Source organism: Podarcis vaucheri, assembly GCF_965113315.1.
Source record: "Podarcis vaucheri genome assembly, chromosome: 1".
Lineage (NCBI taxonomy): Eukaryota > Metazoa > Chordata > Lepidosauria > Squamata > Lacertidae > Podarcis > Podarcis vaucheri.
This window is the reverse complement of record NC_138759.1, coordinates 112327940-112350726: the sequence shown is the minus strand read 5'-3', so window position 1 is coordinate 112350726 and position 22787 is coordinate 112327940. Positions and strand designations below refer to the sequence as shown.

Genomic DNA, 22787 nt, shown 5'->3' with positions numbered 1-22787 from the left:
CATGTAGGGACGCGGGTGGTGCTGTGGGTTAAACCACAGAGCCTAGGGCTTGCTGATCAGAAGGTCGGCGGTTTGAATCCCCGCGATGGGGTGAGCTCCCGTTCCTCAGTCCCTGCTCCTGCCCACCTAGCAGTTCGAAAGCACGTCAAAGTGCAAGTAGATAAATAGGTACTGCTCCAGCGGGAAGGTAAACCTCATTTCTGCGCACTGCTCTGGTTCTCCAGAAGCGGCTTAGTCATGCTGCCCACATGACCTGGAAGCTGTACGCCAGCTCCCTCGGCCAATAAAGTGAGATGAGCGCCGCAACCCCAGAGTCGGACACGACTGGACCTAATGGTCAGGGGTCCCTTTACCTTTTACTGGGCATGTACTTTAAGACTGTAATATTTAGATCCATTTTTGATTTGAACCTTTCTTTTAAGGGAGATTTAAAGTACTTTCACTGTGCCTCCACTGGTTTTACCAGATCCTGCAAAGAAAACCTGCTGGCTTTAAAAGACAAGCTAAGGAAATGTAGTTTCATTTTTTGGTGCATAAACACATGTTAGAGAGATGACCTGACCTTCTCTAAGCTGAGTCCTCAAGTAGACAGCTCAGAAAACCTTTGCAAATTTTGCAAGTACTTCCAAGTGAACTTGCTGACTTTGGATCAGAGAGCTGCTGATGTCATGATGGGAGGCCATGGCAATCAGAAATGTTTTATATAATCTATCCCATTTCCACAACTTGTATCAAAGGGATATGATACTACAGTGTTACATTCAATTGAATGATCTTTTAAAATGCTTTATTGTTGCCATTTTGTATGCTCTGATCCAGTAAAGGAAATTTACACACGCAGGTGCAGATGCATATTTACATGCACATCACAATGCACACCTGAAACCCATTACCATATTGGCCTGAATATAAGCCTCACTTTTCCCCCCAAATTCCAACCATGAAAAGTTAAAGTGCAGCTTAAATTTGCGACATTACAAAAATGGGCTTCTACGAATCGCTGCTGAAACAGACATACAGTAAAACAGAATGGGTGTGAGTGCCTGCGGAATTTTAAAGGTGCGGCTTATATTTGGGTGTGATTTATATTCAGGCCAATATATTACGGTATATTGGTTAGATGCACCCTTGGGTGTCTATGGGGATGTGTATGCCTGCCCACAGATATGGGTTCTTAGGATCAACTTGTTGTTGTTTAGTCGTTTAGTCATGTCTGACTCTTTGTGACCCTATGGACCAGAGCACACCAAGCACTCCTGTCTTCCACTGCCTCCCGCAGTTTGGTCCAGCGTCATAACTTTTTTATGCCTGTTGTCTTTGTCCATGGAGTTTTTTTGGCAGGGATACTGGAGTGGCTTGCCGGTTCCTGCTCCAGGTGGATCATGTTTGGTCAAAACTCTCCACTATGACCTGTCCATCTTGGGTGGCCCTGCACGGCATAGCTCATAGCTTCTCTGAGTTATTCAAGCCCCTTCGCCACGGCAAGGCAGTGATCCATGAAGGGGAGGAGCAACTAGTTGCTCATATCTAGAACTGGATATGATACTGTTTTATTGTTTTATTGTGAACTTCCTCAAGGACTGGGAGAGGCAAGTTACATGGCAAGAATGCAAACTCTCTTTTTTTCCAAATCAGTGAGGCTGAAGGAGGAAGCTGCAATACTGCAGAGCATTCCAACTGTGACTCTGACATTGTTTCAGAAACTAATTCTTCTTGACTGAAGCAAAATTTTCTCCCCACACTCATCTACGCAGATACCGCTGCTTAGCGAATGGCATTTAAATCTTGGTGACTGATGTGAGACTACAGTATGGCTCTGCAGGAGTTTGGTTTGGGTTTGAGAGAGAAAATATTTGGCATTTTTCATTCTTTTTTCCATTTCTTCCCCATGGGAATACTAGCTAGAACCCATCTCAGGTTGGCTTCTGATGTTATCTCATACTTGCATGGTGGCTTCCAGCCCTTCAGTAGCACGTTAGAGAACTGATGTGTGGGCAGCATTCAGAAATAACACAGAGCATATCAGGGGGAATTAGAGGCCAATAATCCTGTGTCATAAAAAGCAATCTTGGGCACAATTCTCTACCACCTGCTTAAGAAGAGGTGAAACTTGTATTTGAGAAGAGAGACATAAACCTAAGAATCCTGTCTGGTCCAAAGTAGAAAGAGCACCTTCCTTATTGGAAAAATGTGGGGCAGGATGCAAACTTCCCACTGTCCTTCAAGTGGACACCAGCTGTGGGAGGTCAGAATGGCAGAATGGTTTTGTTTTTTTAGTTAAGCAACATCATTGTTAGGTCACAATCCCCCATCTCTCTTTTATGAGTCAGACAGCATCAGCATGTGGTCACAATGACCAGCCTCGCTTTCTGAGGCACAGCTTAGTCAGTCAGCCTCTCTCCCTCTCATGTTAAAGCAGGCTGCAGTTTTGTGTATCAAGGCTCTTCTTTCCCCACTGAAGCAGGAAGAAGCGGTCTTTCTCTCACACGGGGGTGGTTAGCAGAAGTGTGTGGGCACAAGGGTGAGATGGGCAGCAGCAGAGGCGGCCTGTTCACGAGGCAGTCTGAGGCAGCCCCCTCAGGCGGTGGACTACAAGGGGTGCCTCTGTGGGTGAGCACACCCCTTCACCCCCAGAGAAGCAGTGGTGTTGATGGCCTCCAGATTCCAGTGAGATCTTACAGGAGATCCCGCAAAATCTTGCCATGACCCCGAAATCTCAGCCATGTAACTCCCGTAAGCAAGGCTTCAGCAGGAGCTGTGGGGAGTGGGGCAGCACCTTCACATTTAGCCTCAGGTGGCAAAATTAGATGGGCCACCGTTGGGCAGCAGCATGTGGGCAGAGGAGCAGCAGATGAGGAGATGAGAAGTGATGGCAGGCAGGCATTGGAAGTCTTCTAACTACAGTGAGTAATGCATGGTATCCTGGCACCAAATGAAGTAGAGATAATGGGGGGGGGGGGGCAGATGAATGTTGGCTGCACTCCAGGTGCAGCAGGGGTGGCAGAACTCCCAAAAGAAAAGTTGCAGGCAGTTGGGCTTCTAACTTTCAGCGTGTGCTCCCTAAGTGGCAGATTAGGAAATGCCCAGGTAGCATTTGCTACTTATGATCTATATGGAAATACGTTTTTAGCTAAGTTTTGGAAGGCAGCTATGCTCACCACTATACCACCAACGCCGTTTTTAGCTAAGTTTTGAAATACATCACTGCGTGTTCTCAGGACAGGGTGAGGTGCACACTTAAATAAATAGATTCTGTTTTCCATTGTTTTGGTGTAGGAACCGATGAGGTGAGTATAATGGTGAATGCAATTTTTTTAAAGTCCCTTTGTTTCATTTTATGAATTTACTAAGCGATGTGCCCCAGCTCACTCTGTTCACCACCACCCCTACCATTCCTCCCACATTAATTCCCCTTCCCATCCCATGCAACTACTAAGCTTGTTTTACACACACACACACACACACACACACACACACACACACACCTCATTTCTGAAGGCACTTTGCACTCCTGTTTCCACCTTCACCCCAATGCCTATGTCTCCTCTCCCTTCCTTTTGTGCAATGCCCCCTTGCACACCAACCACCCCCAGGGCCAGATCCTGCAGCCTACTCCTCCCACACATTTCAACTACTAAGCACCCTTTTCATCTTGTTCTATGCTTCAGATCCATTCAGGCCCCTGCTTTCAACCTCAAACCCTTTACCAAACCCCCTACTTCCTCCTTTTTTGCCATCCCCTTTTCACATTCACATCCCCTTTCCCCCTCCATCCCCCGCCTTACTTTTCTCAACTCTCCCTTGCAGAAAGATCCTCCCCCATTTCCACCTCTTCTATTTCCTGTTGCCAGCCCCCTTTGCATGCTCACACCATTATCACCTCCCTGTCCTTTTTACTACCTCCCCCTTTCTCCTTTTCCCAACTCTCCTTTGCACACAGGCCACCCCTATTTCCATGCTGTTGCCTCTTTCCCATTCTGCAGCCCCCTTTGCACACACAAACACACCATGCTGATTATGTTGCTGTATCTTTAAGACAAATAGCCTCTTAAGAGCAAGCCTGTCAGTTAGCTTGCTAATTAGAGAATGTCATGCTCAACTGATAAATGTTGTACATATATTTTAGTCACAAGCAAACACCCATGCAGTTTCTAAACAACGTTGAATCTGTAACTTCCTGTTGAAGACAACACATGGTACCAGGAGTGAAATACATTGTGGGAAGGTAAAGGTAAAGGTAAAGTGACCCCTGACCATTAGGTCCAGTCGTGACCGACTCTGGGGTTGCGGCGCTCATCTCACTTTATTGGCCGAGGGAGCCGGCGTACATGACTAAGCCACTTCTGGTAAACCAGAGCAGTGCACGGAAACGCCGTTTACCTTCCTGCTGGAGCAGTACCTATTTATCTACTTGCACTTCATGCTTTTGAACTGCTAGGTTGGCAGGAGCAGGGACCGAGCAACGGGAGCTCACCCCATCACAGGGATTCGAACCGCCGACGTTCTGATTGGCAAGTCCTAGGCTATGTGGTTTAACCCACAGCGCCACCCGCATCCCGTGGGAAGGTACTATAGAATATTTGAGGGCTCTGCATCCTGTGTATCTCTCACATGAAGCTTTTGATGGATAGAATAGGGAGAAGTTTCAAACAGCCATTTCCCCCACTGTACTTAACAATGGCAGAAATTTGAGTAAAACCTAAGTGGAGCAACACTGAGGTGAAAATGTGGTTTTGAACAACAGCAGAGATTTGAGGAAAGCAGAGATGGAGGAGTACTGTTTTTTAAAAAAACAAAAACAGTGAGAAATAGCAGAGATAGTACAATGCAGAAGCTAACACTCAGAAAGCTAACATTGAAAGCCTTTTCCAACTTCCTTCTCGTTGTACTCGAACCCTGTTTTAAACTGCCCCTTGGACTCTACTCAAACCTCTGCCATTGTTTTAAATCGCCACTTTTTCTCTCAGCATTTCTCCACCCCTGCTTTATTCAACCTTCTGCTATTATTTAAAACCACCATTTCTCTCTGTGTCACTCCTTCACCGCTTTACTCAGACCTCAAACAATGACAGTTTGAAAATGCCATTTTCCTCTCAGTGTTTCTCCACCTCCACTTTACTCAAACGTCTGCTATTCAAACCAGCCACTTTTTTCCTTTCAGTGTTTCTCCCTTCTCACTGTACTCAAACTTCTACCTCTTCCATTCCTCAGCTGCCTCATGTGTGAGAGATAAAGGATTCGGAGCCCACAAATGTTCCAATGTATGAAGTTATTTACTCAAACCTTTGCTGTTGTTTCAAACTGCCATTTCCCTCTCAGTTTGCAACCTTACATTTTTATGTATATAGGAAGATATAATTCACTTCTGTCCTGCTCTTCAATTCCAAAGTGACTCAGAAAACAAGAAAAAACACACACACAAAATATAATAATTATAGAATAGCAGAATGTTAAATCACCCAGATATAGAACCTTTATGAGCACCCGGGGCAAAACTACCTAATTAAATGATATTAGCACTCTTCCCTGTTTATTTTGATAGCTTTTCGAAAGAGCAGCTTGTGTCTGCTTTCTGTTTGCCCTGATTTATCAACTTTTAGCCAAAAGCGAAAACCATAATATATAACATAGGGCAAGGGCAAACAGAAGGATATAGAGTAAGGACTGCTTACAGTAACAGATTTCTGTTGCCCAAATACATCCTTGGTGATCAGCTTCAGACTGCAAGAGGAACTGAGTGTGCGAGGCAGAAAAACAGCACCCTTTTCATAGATAAAGAGAGAGAAAAAACTGTATTTTAGTAATGTAATATTGTTATGTATCCTGTCATGGTTTCAGATACATGTTGTTAGGGAACATCATTTAGGGTGCAATCCTACAGTCCCTGGGAAGGTATTCCAGGCACCATAGGTTATTGCAGACCTCCCTCTTCATGGGTGAAGGAAGTGGTCTGTCCCCAGGGATCTATCCCTCCACTGTTGTTGATGGAAGCAGGCAGAAAAGGGCATATCATGGGTGAATCAAGGAAGGCTTTGTTCCTCTGACACACACCTGACAAAGGAAGGAAAATACCTCAGCCTTGAAGCTGGCATCCTATGCTAAATTTGCTGGGCATTGTTTCTTTAAACTAAGTCCTACTTTAAAGGTGATTCTTACCAGGCAAATACTTTCAGATCTGCAACTTTGGGCAGCAGGTATTCCATCAAGCTACAGCAGGGGGAGAGAAGACAAGCAGGAAGCATCTCATTGGCTCTGCTGAAGGGACAGCTCCCTTTGGCTTTTCTTCTTTAATTGTTTCTTTTCAAGCTGGTCGTTCTAAAAACTTTGGAATTTTAAGAACTGGTTTCTGAAATGGGTTTGTTTTCTTCTTCCCACCTGATTCCCTTTTCATTTTGCGTTCCGTCTTTTAGATTCTGAGCAGGCAGGGGCTGCCTTCTTTCTTTCTGATTTTATATAAGCTGCTTTGGGAGCCTTTCCAGCTGGGTTAAAGATGCTTTAAATAAACAGTAATAAATGAAATTATTGCCTGCAAAAAAAACCAAACCAAAAAAAACCCCTAAATGGTCAAAGGGTATCTTTTTCAGTACCCATAATAAACACAACATATTTTGGGTTCGTTGGCCATAACAGAGTGCAGGCAGCTTTTTCACAAAAGGGTGATCTCTGCCAGTAATTCTCAGGCTCTAGGGTCATCACTGGTGCACACCGTATGTCCTAGTTGTAAGGAAGAGGACTGTACTTGGCAGGTAATAACTGTTTAGATGCCAACTGTAGCTCAGGTTTTAGAGAGACTGGGTACCTTGTTGTGATGATCATTACTCTTGACACCAACAATGTTATGTGTTAATTGCTGGAAGTGAGGCGAGGGAACAGTGATGCGGAGCATTTCATTGCAGTTTATTGAAGGCAGAATTAAGCATATAAGAAATGTTGAGTAGAAGCTATGATGAGTTCGGTATTTCTGAGACAATACACGATAAATGTGCTTTCCCTCGTTATTACGTGCAAAGAGAAAATCTAGTTGTGATATTTAAATTGGGTCCTTTTCTTGCATTTCTACAACATGCAGGCAATATCCAACCCATGCTCAGAATTAGACCCACTGAGATCAGTGGACGTAAATCTATTTCATAGGGGACTCAGCTACATTAGCAAAAATAAAACGTTATAAATGTGTTGTGACACCAGATGGTGATGTGGAGCTGAAATAGGAACTCTATTAAATTTTCCATTGTTAGCTTTAAAATCGTTTTTCCCCAGAGCATTTTCAGAGTGTTTTTTATAGCTGTGTAGATGCAGCCAGGGTCTACTCTATTACTCCTATAGTGTGTGTGTGTGTGTGTGTGTGTGTGTGTGTGTTCACATGACCATATTTCCAAGGATACAACTGAATGAATAAAAGAAGTAATGCTTGTTTAGGTGAACTGATCCTCTCTGCATTTAGTATTTAAGTGATACCATTAGTGTACATAGTAGTTTGTACAGTTACACAGGCATGAAAAACTACCAAGCTAATACAGAGGGCCATGCTAAATGTGACATTAAATGTGTGACTGTGTTGAGTTTGCCTAGGCTGTTCCTTGTAAATAACAGCTGTGTGGAGGATGAAAGAAGATAATCAGTACTGGTATGACAGCACTCTTACCCATTTACCACAGTCCTGATGAAAATTTCCACCCACCAGCAAATCTGCTTTTTACCCCTGAAAGGAAACTGCCCTTACCAGCAAAGGAAGCTTTCTTCCTGGGGCTGATAGCAGCTGTGGTGGGGTTACTTAAAATAATAATAATAATAATAATAATAATAATAATAATAATAATAATATCCTATCTAAGTTTAGCTCAGTCAGCAGGGGAAATAATGTTATCTTCTAGGTCAAGAGAGCTCACCGTCTGTAGTGTGTTGTCACTTTTCACACAGACACAACATGGGCAAATGAGGCCAGATTCTCCATTAAATGCCAAGACCCCGTGACCCTCCAGTTCCCAGAGTAACTAGCCAGACAAGACAGCAGCATATAGTTTGGGAGTAAAATAGGCCACAACTTTTATTGGGTCTACTCTACATGTGAACAGTTATTCATAGGCATTGGGTAAGCCACATTATTCCATTCCAGCCCTCCTTCTGCAAGTGCATCTAAGGGTAAACCCAACTTGGGAGCCTGCATCAAATAGGGGTACCCACCCCACTCCACCCTCTGTAGTGTGCTGTGTTTAAACTCCCACTCCCCAGTCTTAGTGTTGGCACTTGTAACACAAGCACAATTGTGTGCGAATGAGGCCGGATTCTCTGTTCCAGGACTTTGAACATCTGCAACATCATCCTTCCTCCTCTCTCCCTTCCTTCTATACCTCCCTTTTGCACCATTCTCTGATGCTGTAGTATGAACAGAAGAAGCAAAGTGCTTCCTATAAGGCCACTTCTTGGAACAATGATCACAGCCAACCAAGAGTGCTGACCCATCCTTTCAGGCACCAATGGCTGCCAGGAACCTTGTATCATCACTAACAAAGGTTCCAAATTTTGAGTCATGCCTTGTTACTTAAAAAAAAAAATTAAAATCCGTGTTAAGAGTTTTAGGGCAACCAATTCCGTCCTATTGTCAGTTTGTGCTTGTGAGTATAGAAGGAAACTGAATTCTTTTTAATAATGCTCACATGTACCGTAGTTTGATTTTTTTCAACCAATACTGCTGATCATTTGGCCAATTGTAGTGCCGTTTCTGTTCTATTACAAGTCCATATTCCCCCCCCCAAAAAAAGTATGCATTTGTATTAGTTTCTGAAATGATTGATAAATGTAACTGGGACACTGCAGAACTCCTAAACCAATTATACTATTACCGTCTCCATGTGAAAATTCAGGTAGTCTTGTAATATATAATGCTTACTGATTCCATCTGGCTTATAATCCATCTAGAAAAGTTGGAATTGCTGTTTTAAGTGAACCATCCTTATATAGTCCTTTAATGTCAATTCAGATGTTAAACCTGAAGTATATTGGGATTCATCTACTTAACAGACATGGTCAAAGGAGACCTTTGAAATTCAGGCTTTATTTACTTTGCATGTGCATTAAGGATCCATTAGCTGTTTTTGTTGTTTTTTGTTTTGCAGTGTAGGGATTTTCCTTTTGCCATTAAGCAAAAAACAAAAACAACAAAACCCAACCTTTTCCCCCCAACACTTGCAATAAAACAAAGATTTCCAGTGGTTTCCCTGCAGATCTTCCTTCCTTCTTTTCGCAATTTGATTTCAAACAAAATGGTCACAACCAAAAGACAGTTTTCGACACCCCCTTTCCCCCCTAAATCATTCTAATATCTCACTGGTCTTTCTGCTTGGAAGTTCTATGTCTTTTTCATTGAACGTTCCAACAATTTCTTTTTCTTTTCTTTCTCTTACGCAATCGAAGGTAGTTGTTACCTTTCCTCTTCTCACTCCCTCTTTCCTGTCCTTTCTTCATCTCCTCTTTTCTCTTTTCTCTCTTCCCTCCTTTCCCCTCTCCATAGATATCCCTCTCTCTCTCTCTCTCTCTCTCTCTCTCTCTCTCTCTCTCTCTCTCTCTCATCCTTCCCCATTCCTTTAAAATGAATCGGCACACGCTTCCACCCTTCTGATCCAGCATCGCTTCTCTGCTCTGCTCATACCTTCTACCTCCCCCTTTTCCTTTTGCACTCCTCTGCTGTTCTTCATCTCCCGCTTTTGCCCGAGTGTATTAGGTCTGGCACTAACGAGCAGGCCTTCTTCAAGGCATCCTGCCAATGGGTGGAGATTGCAGACGCTCTAGTCTCTCGGAGGAGGTGGGGGTGGGGAGGATGTGCTCTCCTCTGTCCAAATTCACATTTGAAAACCCAGCCTGCAAAAACCGTAAAGAAGGAAAGAAAAATCTCTCAGCAGCATAAAAGGTGCACCATAAGCAGTTTTCCTCAGCACTTGGTGTTTCCCCCCCACCCAACCTCCCTCTGTTGCCATGCTGATTTTTGGCTGCATATGGTATATTTGTGACACTGTTTCATCTCTTTCCGCTCTTAAGCATATTTCCAAAATATCAAATCCATTAAAAGGAATTAAGAGCATATGCTGCGGTTTCCAACTATAACAAGCATGTGGGCTCTCAGGAGTACTCTGCAAGAGCCACATACTGTAGTGGAAACGTGGTGTCTCCATCCCCAACCCCCAATCCCAACCCCAACTATCTGCTATATTTTTTTCTGCCTGCATTTTGCAGAGGAGAATGCAAGGCTGGCTTTTGCTCTGACCTGATTCTGAAAATATCTTCACAGGATCAACCCAGCAGAAATCGAGTCACTGAATTAAACCCTTTTGTTAATTAACCAATGTGTTCCCCCTAGGATTCTGTAGCAGGGTAGCATTCTTATTTTTTGTAATTAATAAAATATTGTTTGAAGTAAAACGCTGTGCCCTCCAATAACACTTCAGTTTGCTTGGAGTTTTTTTTGTGTGTGGTTTTTTATATATAAAAAAAGATCAAATAGCTTTTAGAACGCCTCAGCGCTTTGTCTCCAGTAGCTGGCATATCAATAAGCTATTTTTAGGACACCAAACTATTGTGCATTGCTGCGGGGCAATCTCCATTCATTCCAGTGGGATTATATGAGAACCCTATGGTCAGGTCCCTGTGTCTTTTGACAGCTCCGCAACAAGCAGAAATTCACAGTTCCCCCGTCATTAGATCTGCATGCTGGGAAAAGCTTCATCCGATCGATTTCGATTGGTTATGCCACCCATCGAAATTGGGTTGGTTTTGTTGTATTTTGACTCCTTATTTTGTGGTTTTTATATTCTGATGTTTTCCTGTGAACCGCCCTGAGACCTGCGGGTATATAGGGCAGTATATCAATTTAACAAAGGGTAATAAATAAATAATAATTAATGGTCTGGAAGTCCTGCCAGAGGAAAAACAGATACTGTTCTGAACCACAGGCAAATCTCACTGAAGGGAAGCACAGCAGCAAGGCGGGTTGATGGATTGTGTCTTGGAAATCCAAGGGCTCGTTCTTTTAAAAGTTCTTTTTAACAATGTAGTACTGTCGTTTGTTTGCTTCAGAAAGAGTTGGTGGAGGAAGTGTTCCTTCCCTGCTTAATAATTTCTGTTCTTCATATTTTCCTTCCTTCCTTCCTTCCTTCCTTCCATCCTTCCTTCCTTCCCTGCCCATTTCCTTATGCAGTACTTCCTTATGCAGGAGAATAAATGGTAATTAAAATGAGCAGGATGAAAAGATGGAGCAGCCAGTGCTTGTACCACCAGGACCTGACAGCTTCCACTACTTCACTAGAGAGTCTCTTGCAGCTATTGAGCAACGCATTGCTGCAGAGAAGGCTAAGCAGTCCAAACAAGACCGTAAAGACGACGACGAAAATGGCCCAAAGCCCAGTAGTGACTTGGAGGCTGGAAAATCACTGCCATTTATTTATGGAGACATACCTCCTGGCATGGTGGCTACTCCCTTGGAAGACCTGGACCCATTTTATCTTAACCAAAAAGTGAGTGTTTCATATCAAGCATTTTACACTGTCCCTTTCCCTTTCCTTTTCCATTTCCTTGCAGTCAGGCACACAGCCTACAATTTCCCCATGTGTCTTTCTGGGATCTCTGTTACTTGTGATCTATCAGGTTTGAAAACCAGCATTTCTGGGTAAGGACAACTGATTGCACTGCAAGGATGTTAATCATTTGCTCTCAATCTGTACACCAAAAACTATTCATATTTCAACCCTGCTGGAAAATTATCTAGCAAAAAGCTGGCGGGAGACAACAGTGATCACATCACACACACACACTGTTCCATAGACCAAATGACTGGTTATTAGCTTCTCATATTTTCTGAGACCATTGATTAGCTGGATGGTTGAATTGTTTGTTGACAACAATTATTCTACATCTATCTATCCATAGCTGTCATCTTTTCCCTTTTCTTGTGAGGAATCCTATTCGGAATAAGGGAATTTCGCTTTAAAAAGGGAGAAAGTTGACAGCTATCTATCTAATATCTCTATCTCTATCTATCATCTATCTATCTATCTATCTATCTATCATCTATCATCTATCATCTATCTATCTATCTCTATCATCTATCTAAATAAATAAAAACAGCAGTTTTTTAAAAAAACATACATCATAGACTGGGTAGTGTGTATGGAGGTCCTGGGCTACCCAGATGGCAGGACCTCACTTTTAGTCTCACGGATGTGGTCCAAAGGAAAGCAGAGCAGTACTTTAGGCTCCAGCTTGGCTCCTGCAGGAGTTGCCAGAAGGAGGTGTACAAGGCACTGTCCAACTGCCTTATGGACTCTGCTCCAGATTTGTGTGGGTTTTACTCCTTAGCCTTCTCTTCTCCCAAAGATATCCTGCAAGGCAGTGGAAGTTTAGGATCAGAGTTTTCCTTCTCCTAGATGGGCTACCTTCTCAGATTGACAAGCCCCATCAGCCCCTCATTTTCCTCTGCAGCACATGCAGAAACCACCTTCTTGACCATTGGGCCCATTGTTAGTCTTGTCTGCTCAATCCTCTGGAGCCAGCCTGTCGAAGCCGTTTTCTGGGGTGTGGCCTCTGTCACATGTTGACAGCTTCTAGGAGCCACAGGTGAAAGCTGAGTGTGGGGTGGGGTGTGGGATGTTAGGAGAGGTGTAGTACCTCTTGTGAGGTACACATCACGCTCCTTCCCTGGGTAGCTTGTCTAACTGAAATGAAGAAGAATATGCTCACTGAAACCAAAGGCATCTTGGTCAGATGGTATGGTCAAATCACAGCAATCAAAAAGATTCCTTGTGAGAAAATGGAATAATGTTAAGGATGTTCTGTGCATGGACATACAAAGCAGCTAGTTATGGGGGCCACACCTGATCTGTGGAATGCTGGCTTGCACATGGCACTTATTCTCTCATGACATTTTAAGGACATCCTAGGGGGAAATGACACTTGTTTTGAAATAGTCAAACTGTACAAGTTAGGAAAACCAATACAATAAACTCAGCAATGGGTAATTGTTCAGTGGTAGAATACTTACTGTGCTAACATAAGATCCCAGATTCGGTCCTAGGCATCTCAAGATAGGACTGGGAAGGACTGGGAAGGACTGCCATCTAAAGCCCCTAGTGAGTATAAGACACATTTGTTCCTTTGGTTAGTTATGAATTTTCTCACCTTTGCTGGTTGCATGTACACAGGAACAACAGCTGTGGCAAGGTATTCTCCTGAGTTAGTTATTCCATTGCTAATTACTGTTGTTAAATTGTCCAAGGACAGAGGAAACAAATTCTACCGGTTGGGAAGAAGCAAAACTTTTTAGAGGGGGTGATGGGCTTGTTTATCCTGCATACCTGTTTCTCCTCTTTGAAATTCGAAAGGGATATTCCCAACCCAGCAAGATATGTTCATGTTATTATTACGATGAAGGTGCATATGCCTTCTCATGTTGATATGCAATATTGCATTTGACTCAAATGATGCTTCCTCAGGCTGTGTATGCACACATCAGCCTTTGAAGTGCTACAGTTTGGGGTTTCTTAAAAGCACTTTTGTAGACATTGCTTTGCAAGCGTCCATACCGGCATGCTCTGTAGACAGCATGAGCAGCTGTTAAATCATTGCCAGATTTACACACAGAGGTTGGGGCTAGGGCACATTAGTTTCTTTGCTCCCTCCCCTTTTGATGCCCATCATTCATTGTGCCTTAAAAAAAAATTAAAATCCTGCAAATTTATTGATGTGCCAGAAGTCTGCTCATAACAAACTAATGCTCAGTTTTATTGTGCTGAGTGCATGCCCAGAGGCTTCCTTCTCTTGTACCATGCAGGTGACTTGGTGACTATCTTTCTCCTTGGGGACCAGCCACTTTAGGTTGTATCCCACTATTGACTACTCATTGTAGAGCCATTGAAATTAATTGTTCTGAACCATTTTTATTTGAATGAGTCTACCCTGAGTATGACTAACAGTGAACACAACCCTCTGTGTACATTCAGAGGCTTCCTTTCCTTGTACCATGCAGGCAACTCTAGCAAGGCACTCTAAGTATGCCCAGAGGCTGCTTGTCCTGGCGCTTTGCATGGTGAATCACCAACTGTCGTGTCTGTTATATTGCAAAGCATTGTGCTATGGTATCCTCAGAATATCCCTGCCCTGGCACCAGGGAGGCAGCAGACATCACATAGTTTTAGTTATCAAATGAAGAGTGCAAAAAAAAAAAAAGAGGCACTTCAGGCTTCTGATATATCTGCTCCCTGTTACATCCAATAATTCCCCTGGAGTTGTTGTGGTTGATTTCTTAAAGCTATGTTTTGTTAAGGAGCAGCATGCAAAATGGGCAGTTCTGATCTGTGCCAAACTGCCACCATAAGCAGTCAAATAATATGGTTCTTGGAGGGCAAAGTTTATAGTGACTGGAGCATTCAGTTGATTAAAGCTTTGGGATTTTGATAAACTGGGATGGTTGCTTAAAAAGTAATAAATACTATAGCAAAAAGAGCCCTTTCCCAATTCATTTGAGCACTTGAGTACAGAGGAGAAAGAGTTAATTTAAAAGAGCACAAACACTTAATGGAGGCTCTTTCTGCTCTTCTTCTAAGGAGTAAAAGAGTGAAACCTATGCAACCCACCAAAGACTGAAACATCAGTATACTCATGTACATGGGAGGGAAAATACTTGTTGTCTTCAAGTTTGTCCAGAATACCAAATGGCTTGGGTACCTCTCAGGTTAATCTCTGAGGAAGTGTAGGGAGAGGGCTACATAGGTGCAGTTCAGCAACATCCTAAGACCCTCCCCAATAGAAGGTTCTCAGAGATGGCCTTCACGCACAAGGCAAGAGGTGCTTCAAAATGCGTTGTAAAATGTGAGCCAGCTATTAACTTTTCTACTGAAAGGCGTCTGAGTAGAACAGCAAACAAACGATATAACAACAATATGAAGAGGAAAATGCATCTGCGAAGGGCAACGAATACTCGTACATAGTAAATAATGTCCTGCTTATCAGGTAAGTTATAACAATACAGCATTTGACAGGAAAGGATGTGTTCACAGTGACTGGTTTTTTTAATCACTGGGGGAAATTAATAATGAAAGATGATTGTAGAAGTGCATGACTTTAAGCTGCTCTCACCTTTTCTTCTTTCTTCCAGACTTTTATAGTATTGAATAGAGGAAAGGCAATTTTCCGATTCAGTGCCACTCCTGCCCTATACATTTTAACTCCTTTCAACCCTATTAGAAAAATATCTATTAAGATTTTGGTACATTCATATCCTTTTCCAGTTGTTGTTTTTGAAACTGTTCACTTGTTTTCATAAGATAGCAATCAACAAATGTGTTCTTCGGTTTCCTCGTGACCATCCCTGTTTCTAATTTTACATGATTAGGACTAAAATGAAAATGTTTCAAACTTGCTTAACAAAATTCTCAAAAGACTTTCTGAAATCACCTTCCTACCCTGTCACAAATACCGATGGAATAGATTAGTTTAAAGCAAATAGAGCACACAGGTTATTCCATTCCTCTAGTTGGGTATCAAAACTCTACTGTACATACGGTGTTCCCACAAATCTGATTAACACTTACCTCAATGACAGCTGTCATTGGAGCTTCTGCATGGGTAAGATGCATGTGCATTGAAAGGTATAAGGTAAAGGTAAAGGAGCCTTGAACGGTTAAGTCCAGTCAAAGGCGACTGCGGTGCGGCACTCATCTCGCTTTTCAGGCTGAGGGAGCCGACATTTGTCCACCGACAGCTTTCTGGGTCATGTGGCCAGTATGACTAAACTGCTTCTGGTGCAACAAACCACCGTGACGGAAACCAGAGCACATGGAAACACCGTTTACTTTCCTGCCAGAGCAGTACCTATTTATCTACTCGCACAGGTATGCTTTCAAACTGCTAGGTTGGTAGAAGCTGGGACAGAGCAACTGGATCTCACCCCGTCGCACGGATTTAAACCACTGACCTGATCAGCAAGCCCAAGAGGCTCAGTGGTTTAGACCACAGCGCCCCCCACGTTACCATTTGTGTGTGTGGGTTTGTTTTGTTTCTGAAATAATTTTTATTTGATTTTACATGTATAAAATTATAAAAATAACACAACACATATCCACAATTAAGAGATTCCTCTGAATCTCTGGACTTCTCACCTTCCCCTCCATGGGTTCTGTTATTAAATCTTTTCTACTTCATCTTTTCCAGTACTCCATATTTTTTTATAACTTCTTTATCTCCATGATACCTGTTACATTGCAAGTGCTGTTGCAATCCTGCTAATGTTTTCATCTGTTTACAATGGTCTCCAAGATAAATTATAAAAAATTTCCCATTCCTTATTAAAGTTTTGGTCTTCTTGGTTCCTGAGCTTTCTGGTCAGTCTTGCCATTTCGGCACCCACGTTACCTTTTGAACTTTATATGTGCTATATAATTGGTGTGAACTGCCATTCAGCTGCTGTAGTATGACACCATTGATAAAATCCTTTAAAATGTTGTGTCCTTGGAACATGATCCTGGAAGATGCTAGTCTTACCATTTAAGCACCCAACTGCAAGCCCCATCAGAGGGGGAGTGACCAGGTGGTTAGTGTTAATGCTGTGTCCAATGCTTTGTCAAAATAGAGAAGGATGTTCAGCAGCAGCAGTATTTTTCTTAGGTCATGAAATGGTCTAAATGTATTACAGTGGTACCTCTGGTTGCGAACGGGATCCGTTCTGGAGGCCCGTTTGCAACATGACCAGAATGCAACCCGTGTCGGTGTGTGCGTGGGTCGCGATTTGCTGCTTCTGCACATGCATGTGACGTCATTTTGCGCATCTGCGCATGCGTGAGCTGCGAAACCCGGAAGTAACCCATTCCAGTAGTTCCGGGTCGCCACGGGACGCAATCTGAAAATGCTCAACCTGAAGCAAACGTAACATGAGGTATGACTGTACTTTGTTTACCTGTTATGGTTCATCAGTGACAAATCAGATGCACATATAACAGCCACCAATGGAAGACCTTCTTAAAGCTACAATCCTAATCATGTTTACCTAGGAGAAAGGCCCGCTGCACGCAATAGAACTTACATCTGAGTAAACATGCATAGGATTGTGTTGTAAGTCGGCTAAGACTAGCAGACGTTCTCTGCACAATAAACCATTGATTTAAAGTAGAGTTTCCTACAGATTGTAGAAATTTGTATCATTCGTTCTGCACTACTGTAAGCCTTTCAACTTTGGATAGAGGAAATCAACTGATGCAGTGCTGTGCTGTGCCAAAATCTTCTCCTGCGCTTCGAACATTCTCCGCCAATTTTATGACAAAAGAAATTGAATTCCAAAATCAGGAAAGGGGGAGAATTTTGGGGGGAGAAATTCTCATGGGTTGGGTGGATGCAAGACATTTGTTGTACTTTCCCACCTTCCAAAATGGTCAAGAAGTGTTTGTGAGCGTCCTTCCTTTCACTTTACAAATCTCTCCAGTTGTTTGCATTCTCCAATAAGGATGGAGGAGAAATTCAACACAGTTCTCATTTCAAGGTGAGTCTACTTAATCCACAATTTCTGAAGTAATATGAGAACAAAAACACAGCCTTCCTTCAAATTCCAGTTTTCTGAATTTTGCAATGCAGTTCTCCAACCAAGTAGCACAAACAATCCCACCCTGGATTTTGTGGTTGTGTTTTTTGTAATTGCAAGTATTTATGTATTTATATATTTGCTAAATAGTTTTTATTAGTCTTCCAAATTTTAACCAATCAATACCAAATTACATCAAATTTAATACATTTTCCCAAAAAGTTGACTCTTCTTCCTAGCTGTGTCCCTATTTTCCCCAATTTACTGCTTTGTATTACAAATTTATATCCCAATTCACATTTCAACCCTTATATCTAATCTTAAATGTCACATTTTCCAATTTAATTCTTGTTCTTGCGTTCTTGCGTTCGCTTCAGGATGCGAACGGGGCTCTGGAACGGATCCCATTCGCATCGAGAGGTACCACTGTATGCATCAGTGCTAGATTGCACCATTCTAATTCAAGAAGTCAACCAATGTTACACTTTTTTTTTTAGCCTCGCCAATTTCAGTGAGCAAAAGAAGTTAAACACTTGCTTCCTCCTTTTTGTAAGCTCCTTGGCTGAATGAAGTATAAAAGTTTGCTTTCGACTGGCTCAGAAAGTAAGCTCAACTGGTTGAGACTGTGCTTTTCCCGTTCTCATGGTTGACAAAACTCTACCTCAAAAAAATCCAGAATCAAATGATGCTTTGTAAGACCAATATATTACTTGTGTTGTGGTGTATCTTGCTGGTGAGGATCCATATTTTATTCACATATACCTCACTGTGCTGTTGGCTAATATGATAAAAAATGCAGCTAGGGGAAAAAAATGCAATTTAGTAGGGAAAATTAAGTTTGTAGAATGAAATATATTTGGTTTGGAAATTCAAAGTTTGTGGTGCCATCATGTGGTCATGTTTTATGTTGTGTATGGATAGATGCAGGTGGCACTGTGGGTTAAACCACAGAGCCTAGGACTTGCCGATCAGAAGGTTGGTGGTTTGAATCCCGCGACGGGGTGAGCCCCCGTTGCTCGGTCCCTGCTCCTGCCAACCTAGCAGTTCAAAAGCACAAAGTGCAAGTAGATAAATAGGTATCGCTTTGGCGGGAAGGTAAACGGTGTTTCCGTGCGCTGCTCTGGTTTGCCAGAAGTGGCTTAGCCATGCTGGCCACATGACCCGGAAGCTGTACTCCAGCTCCCTTGGCCAGTAAAGCGAGATGAGCGCCGCAACCCCAGAGTCAGCCATGACTGGACCTAATGGTCAGGGGTCCCTTTACCTTTACCTGTGGATAAACAATGAACTTTCGACATTGTAGTGCAGAGTCAAACTATGGAACTTGGTCCCCCAGGAGACCGTGGTGGCTGCTAACTTGAGTGTCTTTCAGAGGATTAGACAGAGGAGAGGGCTATCGATGGCTACCAATCATGATGACTATGTTCTGCCTCCATTGTTAGAAGCAGCAGTGCTTCTGAATACCAGCTGCTGAAAACCACGGTAGAGGAGAGTGCTCTTGCGCTCATGTTCTGTGTTAAGTTGTGGGTGAACATATCAGATGACACAGTGATTCTTCAAACAGCTCTTGTTTATTCATAGGCCAGGACAGAACTGAACTGAAGGGTTCAGTCAGCCTGCTTATATAGAGCTCCACTACAACGCTACTGTAACAACTTTCTAAAACTATCCAATCACTGAACATCACTTTTGATCCCTTATTTGCATATCTATCTACAGTATCCCCCTGCTGGCCCAGGGTGAGAACTTCAGTACATAACATTCTGCTTCCTAGTTTCCCACAGGCATCTGGTTGGCCACTGTGAGAACAGGATGATGGATTCGATGGCCCATTGGCCTGATCCAGCAGGCTATTTTTTTGTTCTTAGGTTTTTATTAATTAAAGATGGGTTGTTATCTTTTAGCTTGAGCCAGAAGAAATCTGACCCTAAGTCAACATGGCGCCTTACTGAAGTCATTGCACTCCAGTTCCCATCATTCCCTGCCAGCATGGCCAATGGTCAGGGATGATGGGAACTGGAGTTCAGCAACATCCGGAGGGCACCCCATTGGCTGCCCATGTTGTATGCAAATACTCTTCTATTTTTGGCACACCCTATCCAGTTTGTGACTTTCAGCATCTACATTCATTTTGCTGGAACTTGAAGTTCAATGGATAGCACCAGTTTTGCACAGCAGCTGCACCCTTTTAAAATACTTTGCTATTAACATCCCGTATTGAGTACACTTGTTTTCTTACTATTTGAAAGCTCTACTGGGGTCATTCTATATATTTTCATATTCACCTTAGCTATTGGAATTTTCACTACATCTGCTGCCATTTAGTGATTGTGCTACTTGCAATATTTTTTAATTAAAACAAAAACAAATTTTCAGAGGCCTCAGTTTCTGCTGTGGCTGCCTGAGGCATATCTATATGGGTTCTGAGATAGTTCTGTCCAAGGAATATTGACTCGAGTGAGTAATGGTCTTTGGTGGAAATGAATTCTATTGTTTCCCCTTATCTAAATAATGCCTGCCCTTATCTACATTTACTATAGTCATGGATTTCAAAAAAATAAGAAGTTAATGTATTGTCCCATAGTTGCTTTTTAAACAAATGTATTGATTTAATAAAAACAGAACGTCCCATTAATTTTGTGTTTTGTTGATCAATAATTATATGATTTCCCACTGTATTTTCCTTAATGATATAATCTACATTATTCAGCATGCTCATTATGTGCACTATTTTGACCAACTGCGTATTTATGACCCTAAGTAACCCTCCTGATTGGACAAAGAATGTAGAGTAAGTTGAATACTATTAATATGCATGTTTGCATGCTTTGTTGTGGACTGAATTCTACTGGAGCTAATAATGTTTTTAAGATAGATGTAAGGTGCAATTTGATGGTCCCTGGAAGCGAATTCCAGAGGACGTAGGATAGATCAGTTCTATTCCTCAAGGACAGAGATTCCCTCTCCCTGCAATAATAATAATAATAATAATAATAATAATAATAATAATAATAATAATAATATTTTATTTATACCCCGCCCATCTGGCTGGGCTTCCCCAGCCACTCTGGGCGGCTTCCAACCAAATATGTAATACATCAAACATTTAAAGCTTCCCTGAACAGGGCTGCCTTCAGATGTCTTCTAAAAGTTTGGTAGTTGTTGTTCTCTTTGACATCTGGTGGGAGGGCGTTCCACAGGGTGGGCGCCATTACCGAGAAGGCCTTCTGCCTGGTTCCTTGTAACTTGGCTTCTTGCAGTGAGGGAACCGCCAGAAGGCCCTCGGCGCTGGACTTCAGTGTCCGGGTAGAACGAAGCTCTGGCCTAACCAATATCAGAGCTCTAGTGTTGGTATGGCCAGGGAACAGCTTGGACTGAAAGGATTCAGAGTCTCTCCTGGGTCCCTAATACGACTCCTGGGCCCCTAATACCACCCCAGGAGGGAAAATTAGACATATTATTCCCCTTCCAACATAAATGCATCAAAAAATGAGAGCAGGAATGGCTTAAGAAATGCAAGAGCCTTCAGCCAACTCCATCCTCACTTCTGCCCTGCCAACCTGAGCTCAGCAGGGCATTGGCTAAAGTAGTGAAACTGTTTTCATACTTCTCAGCCACTCATTTAAGGATTGCATCCTGTAGAATGTGGCTAGGATGCAGTGAGCTCACAGGAGTGCAGAGCTGGAGGGGATCCACCTCTTCTTGCACAGTCAAGGCCTGTTCAGGCATTATATTTACAGATAAGGAGAACAAGCATGTAGGGAACTGGGCTGTGCCAAGTAGTCCCTCCTCCTGGCACCCACACATGCAGCGCAAACATCTGAAGGCAGGGAGGGAGCTTCTACCCATACATACTAGAACCCCTGTTTCTTAAGGTTCTACACAATATGGAAGTCTAAGAACAAAGCTGCCTTTGTACTGTATGCTTGGATGTCGGGCACATGGGCCACTTGGCGTGGCCCAGGTCCACACTCATACGTTTTCCTTAATTGTAAGTTTAATGCTTAAAGAAAACTTACTGCTCAAGAGAATGGGCTGTCAGGGGTTGCAGTGGACCCTTCTTCCTGCTATGTATAATTCTCTTTATGCCACAGGAGGTGATGGCCACTAGCTTAGACAGTTCAAAAGGGGAACAGATCTACCAATAGAGGGCTAGGTCTATGGACAGGCATTGTCCTATAGTCGCTAAAAGGAAAGTCCATGTTCAAAGACAGCATGGCTCTGAAAACAGATACCTGAGACGAATGATGACTTGACAGTCTTAGAAAAAGATTTGTTTGTTTATTTAAAAACACAACATTTTAATTAACAATGAATATTTTGACTATTTCGCCCAGGTATACATTCACAGGAATATATACATTTGAATCACTTATAAAAATACTTGCGAGAGGATTTTGTATAGATGGTTTCACCTTTCTTCGGGATCCCTGGAACTGGCTGGATTTCACTGTCATTACATTTGCGTAAGTTTTACGGTCCTTTCTTGCCCATCCCCTTTTTGTTTTTGTTTTTTGGTTTTTTTGCATGGAGAGCATACAAAAACCTATGATGTTTATGGTAATACGATGTGCTTTTATCAATCGGGGTGGAGAAAATAGATCCTTCAGTGACTAATGACTGGATGCAATTTTCTAGTGACTGGTGCATGTTAAACCGTATAATACTGTTATACCACACCAAGGAATATGAATGTGAATAGGCAAGTAGATATAGAAGAAACTTCTCTGTACAAGTTTATTTTTGCTGCCAACATATAACCCCCGTGTTCAGGCTTACAGCCAACTGGACTGGAGAAAATAAATCACAGCAGATTAGAGATTCTTCTTTTGTCCTGTGGGTACTTATAACACACAATGAATCAGGGTTTGCAGCTTAAGAAGTTCATGTGGCAAACTATTATCAATGTTGATCTTCCAGAAAAATCTGCTGCTTGTTCTTCCCCATTCCCCAACTTTAATAAGGATAGTGGCATTGTATGTTTGTTTGATTGTTTGTTTGGTGAATCCATATATGGTGTAATACTAGCAAAGTAATTAGTAATGTCGATTGTGGAATTCATGGAACACTAGGAGTAAAGTTATTGACAAAGAAGGTAATTTCAAGTCCTGCAATTTCCCCCTCCTACCAAAAGCGGAACACCTTCCCCTTTCTCTTCACAAATGACTTTAATTAAAATGTTAAGCTTTCCAAGTAAAATTATTGTGGCTCATCCCCCCCTCCTTCATTTAAA

At 42.4% G+C, this 22787-nt stretch overlaps 1 protein-coding gene across 4 annotated transcripts in view; it reads left to right on the top strand.

Moving 5' to 3' along the window:
- LOC309540002 (sodium channel protein type 1 subunit alpha) overlaps nt 1-22787 on the top strand; it is a 106003-nt gene that overhangs the window by 42680 nt on the left and 40536 nt on the right. For all 4 annotated transcript variants that reach the window (XM_082236557.1, XM_082236555.1, XM_082236556.1 and 1 more), the window contains exons 2-5: nt 11192-11507; nt 15143-15263; nt 20258-20345; nt 21892-22020. In XM_082236557.1, the coding sequence (XP_082092683.1) occupies nt 11244-11507; nt 15143-15263; nt 20258-20345; nt 21892-22020 (602 nt within the window). In that variant the 5' untranslated portion in view covers nt 11192-11243. The remainder of the gene's footprint in view (nt 1-11191; nt 11508-15142; nt 15264-20257; nt 20346-21891; nt 22021-22787) is intronic.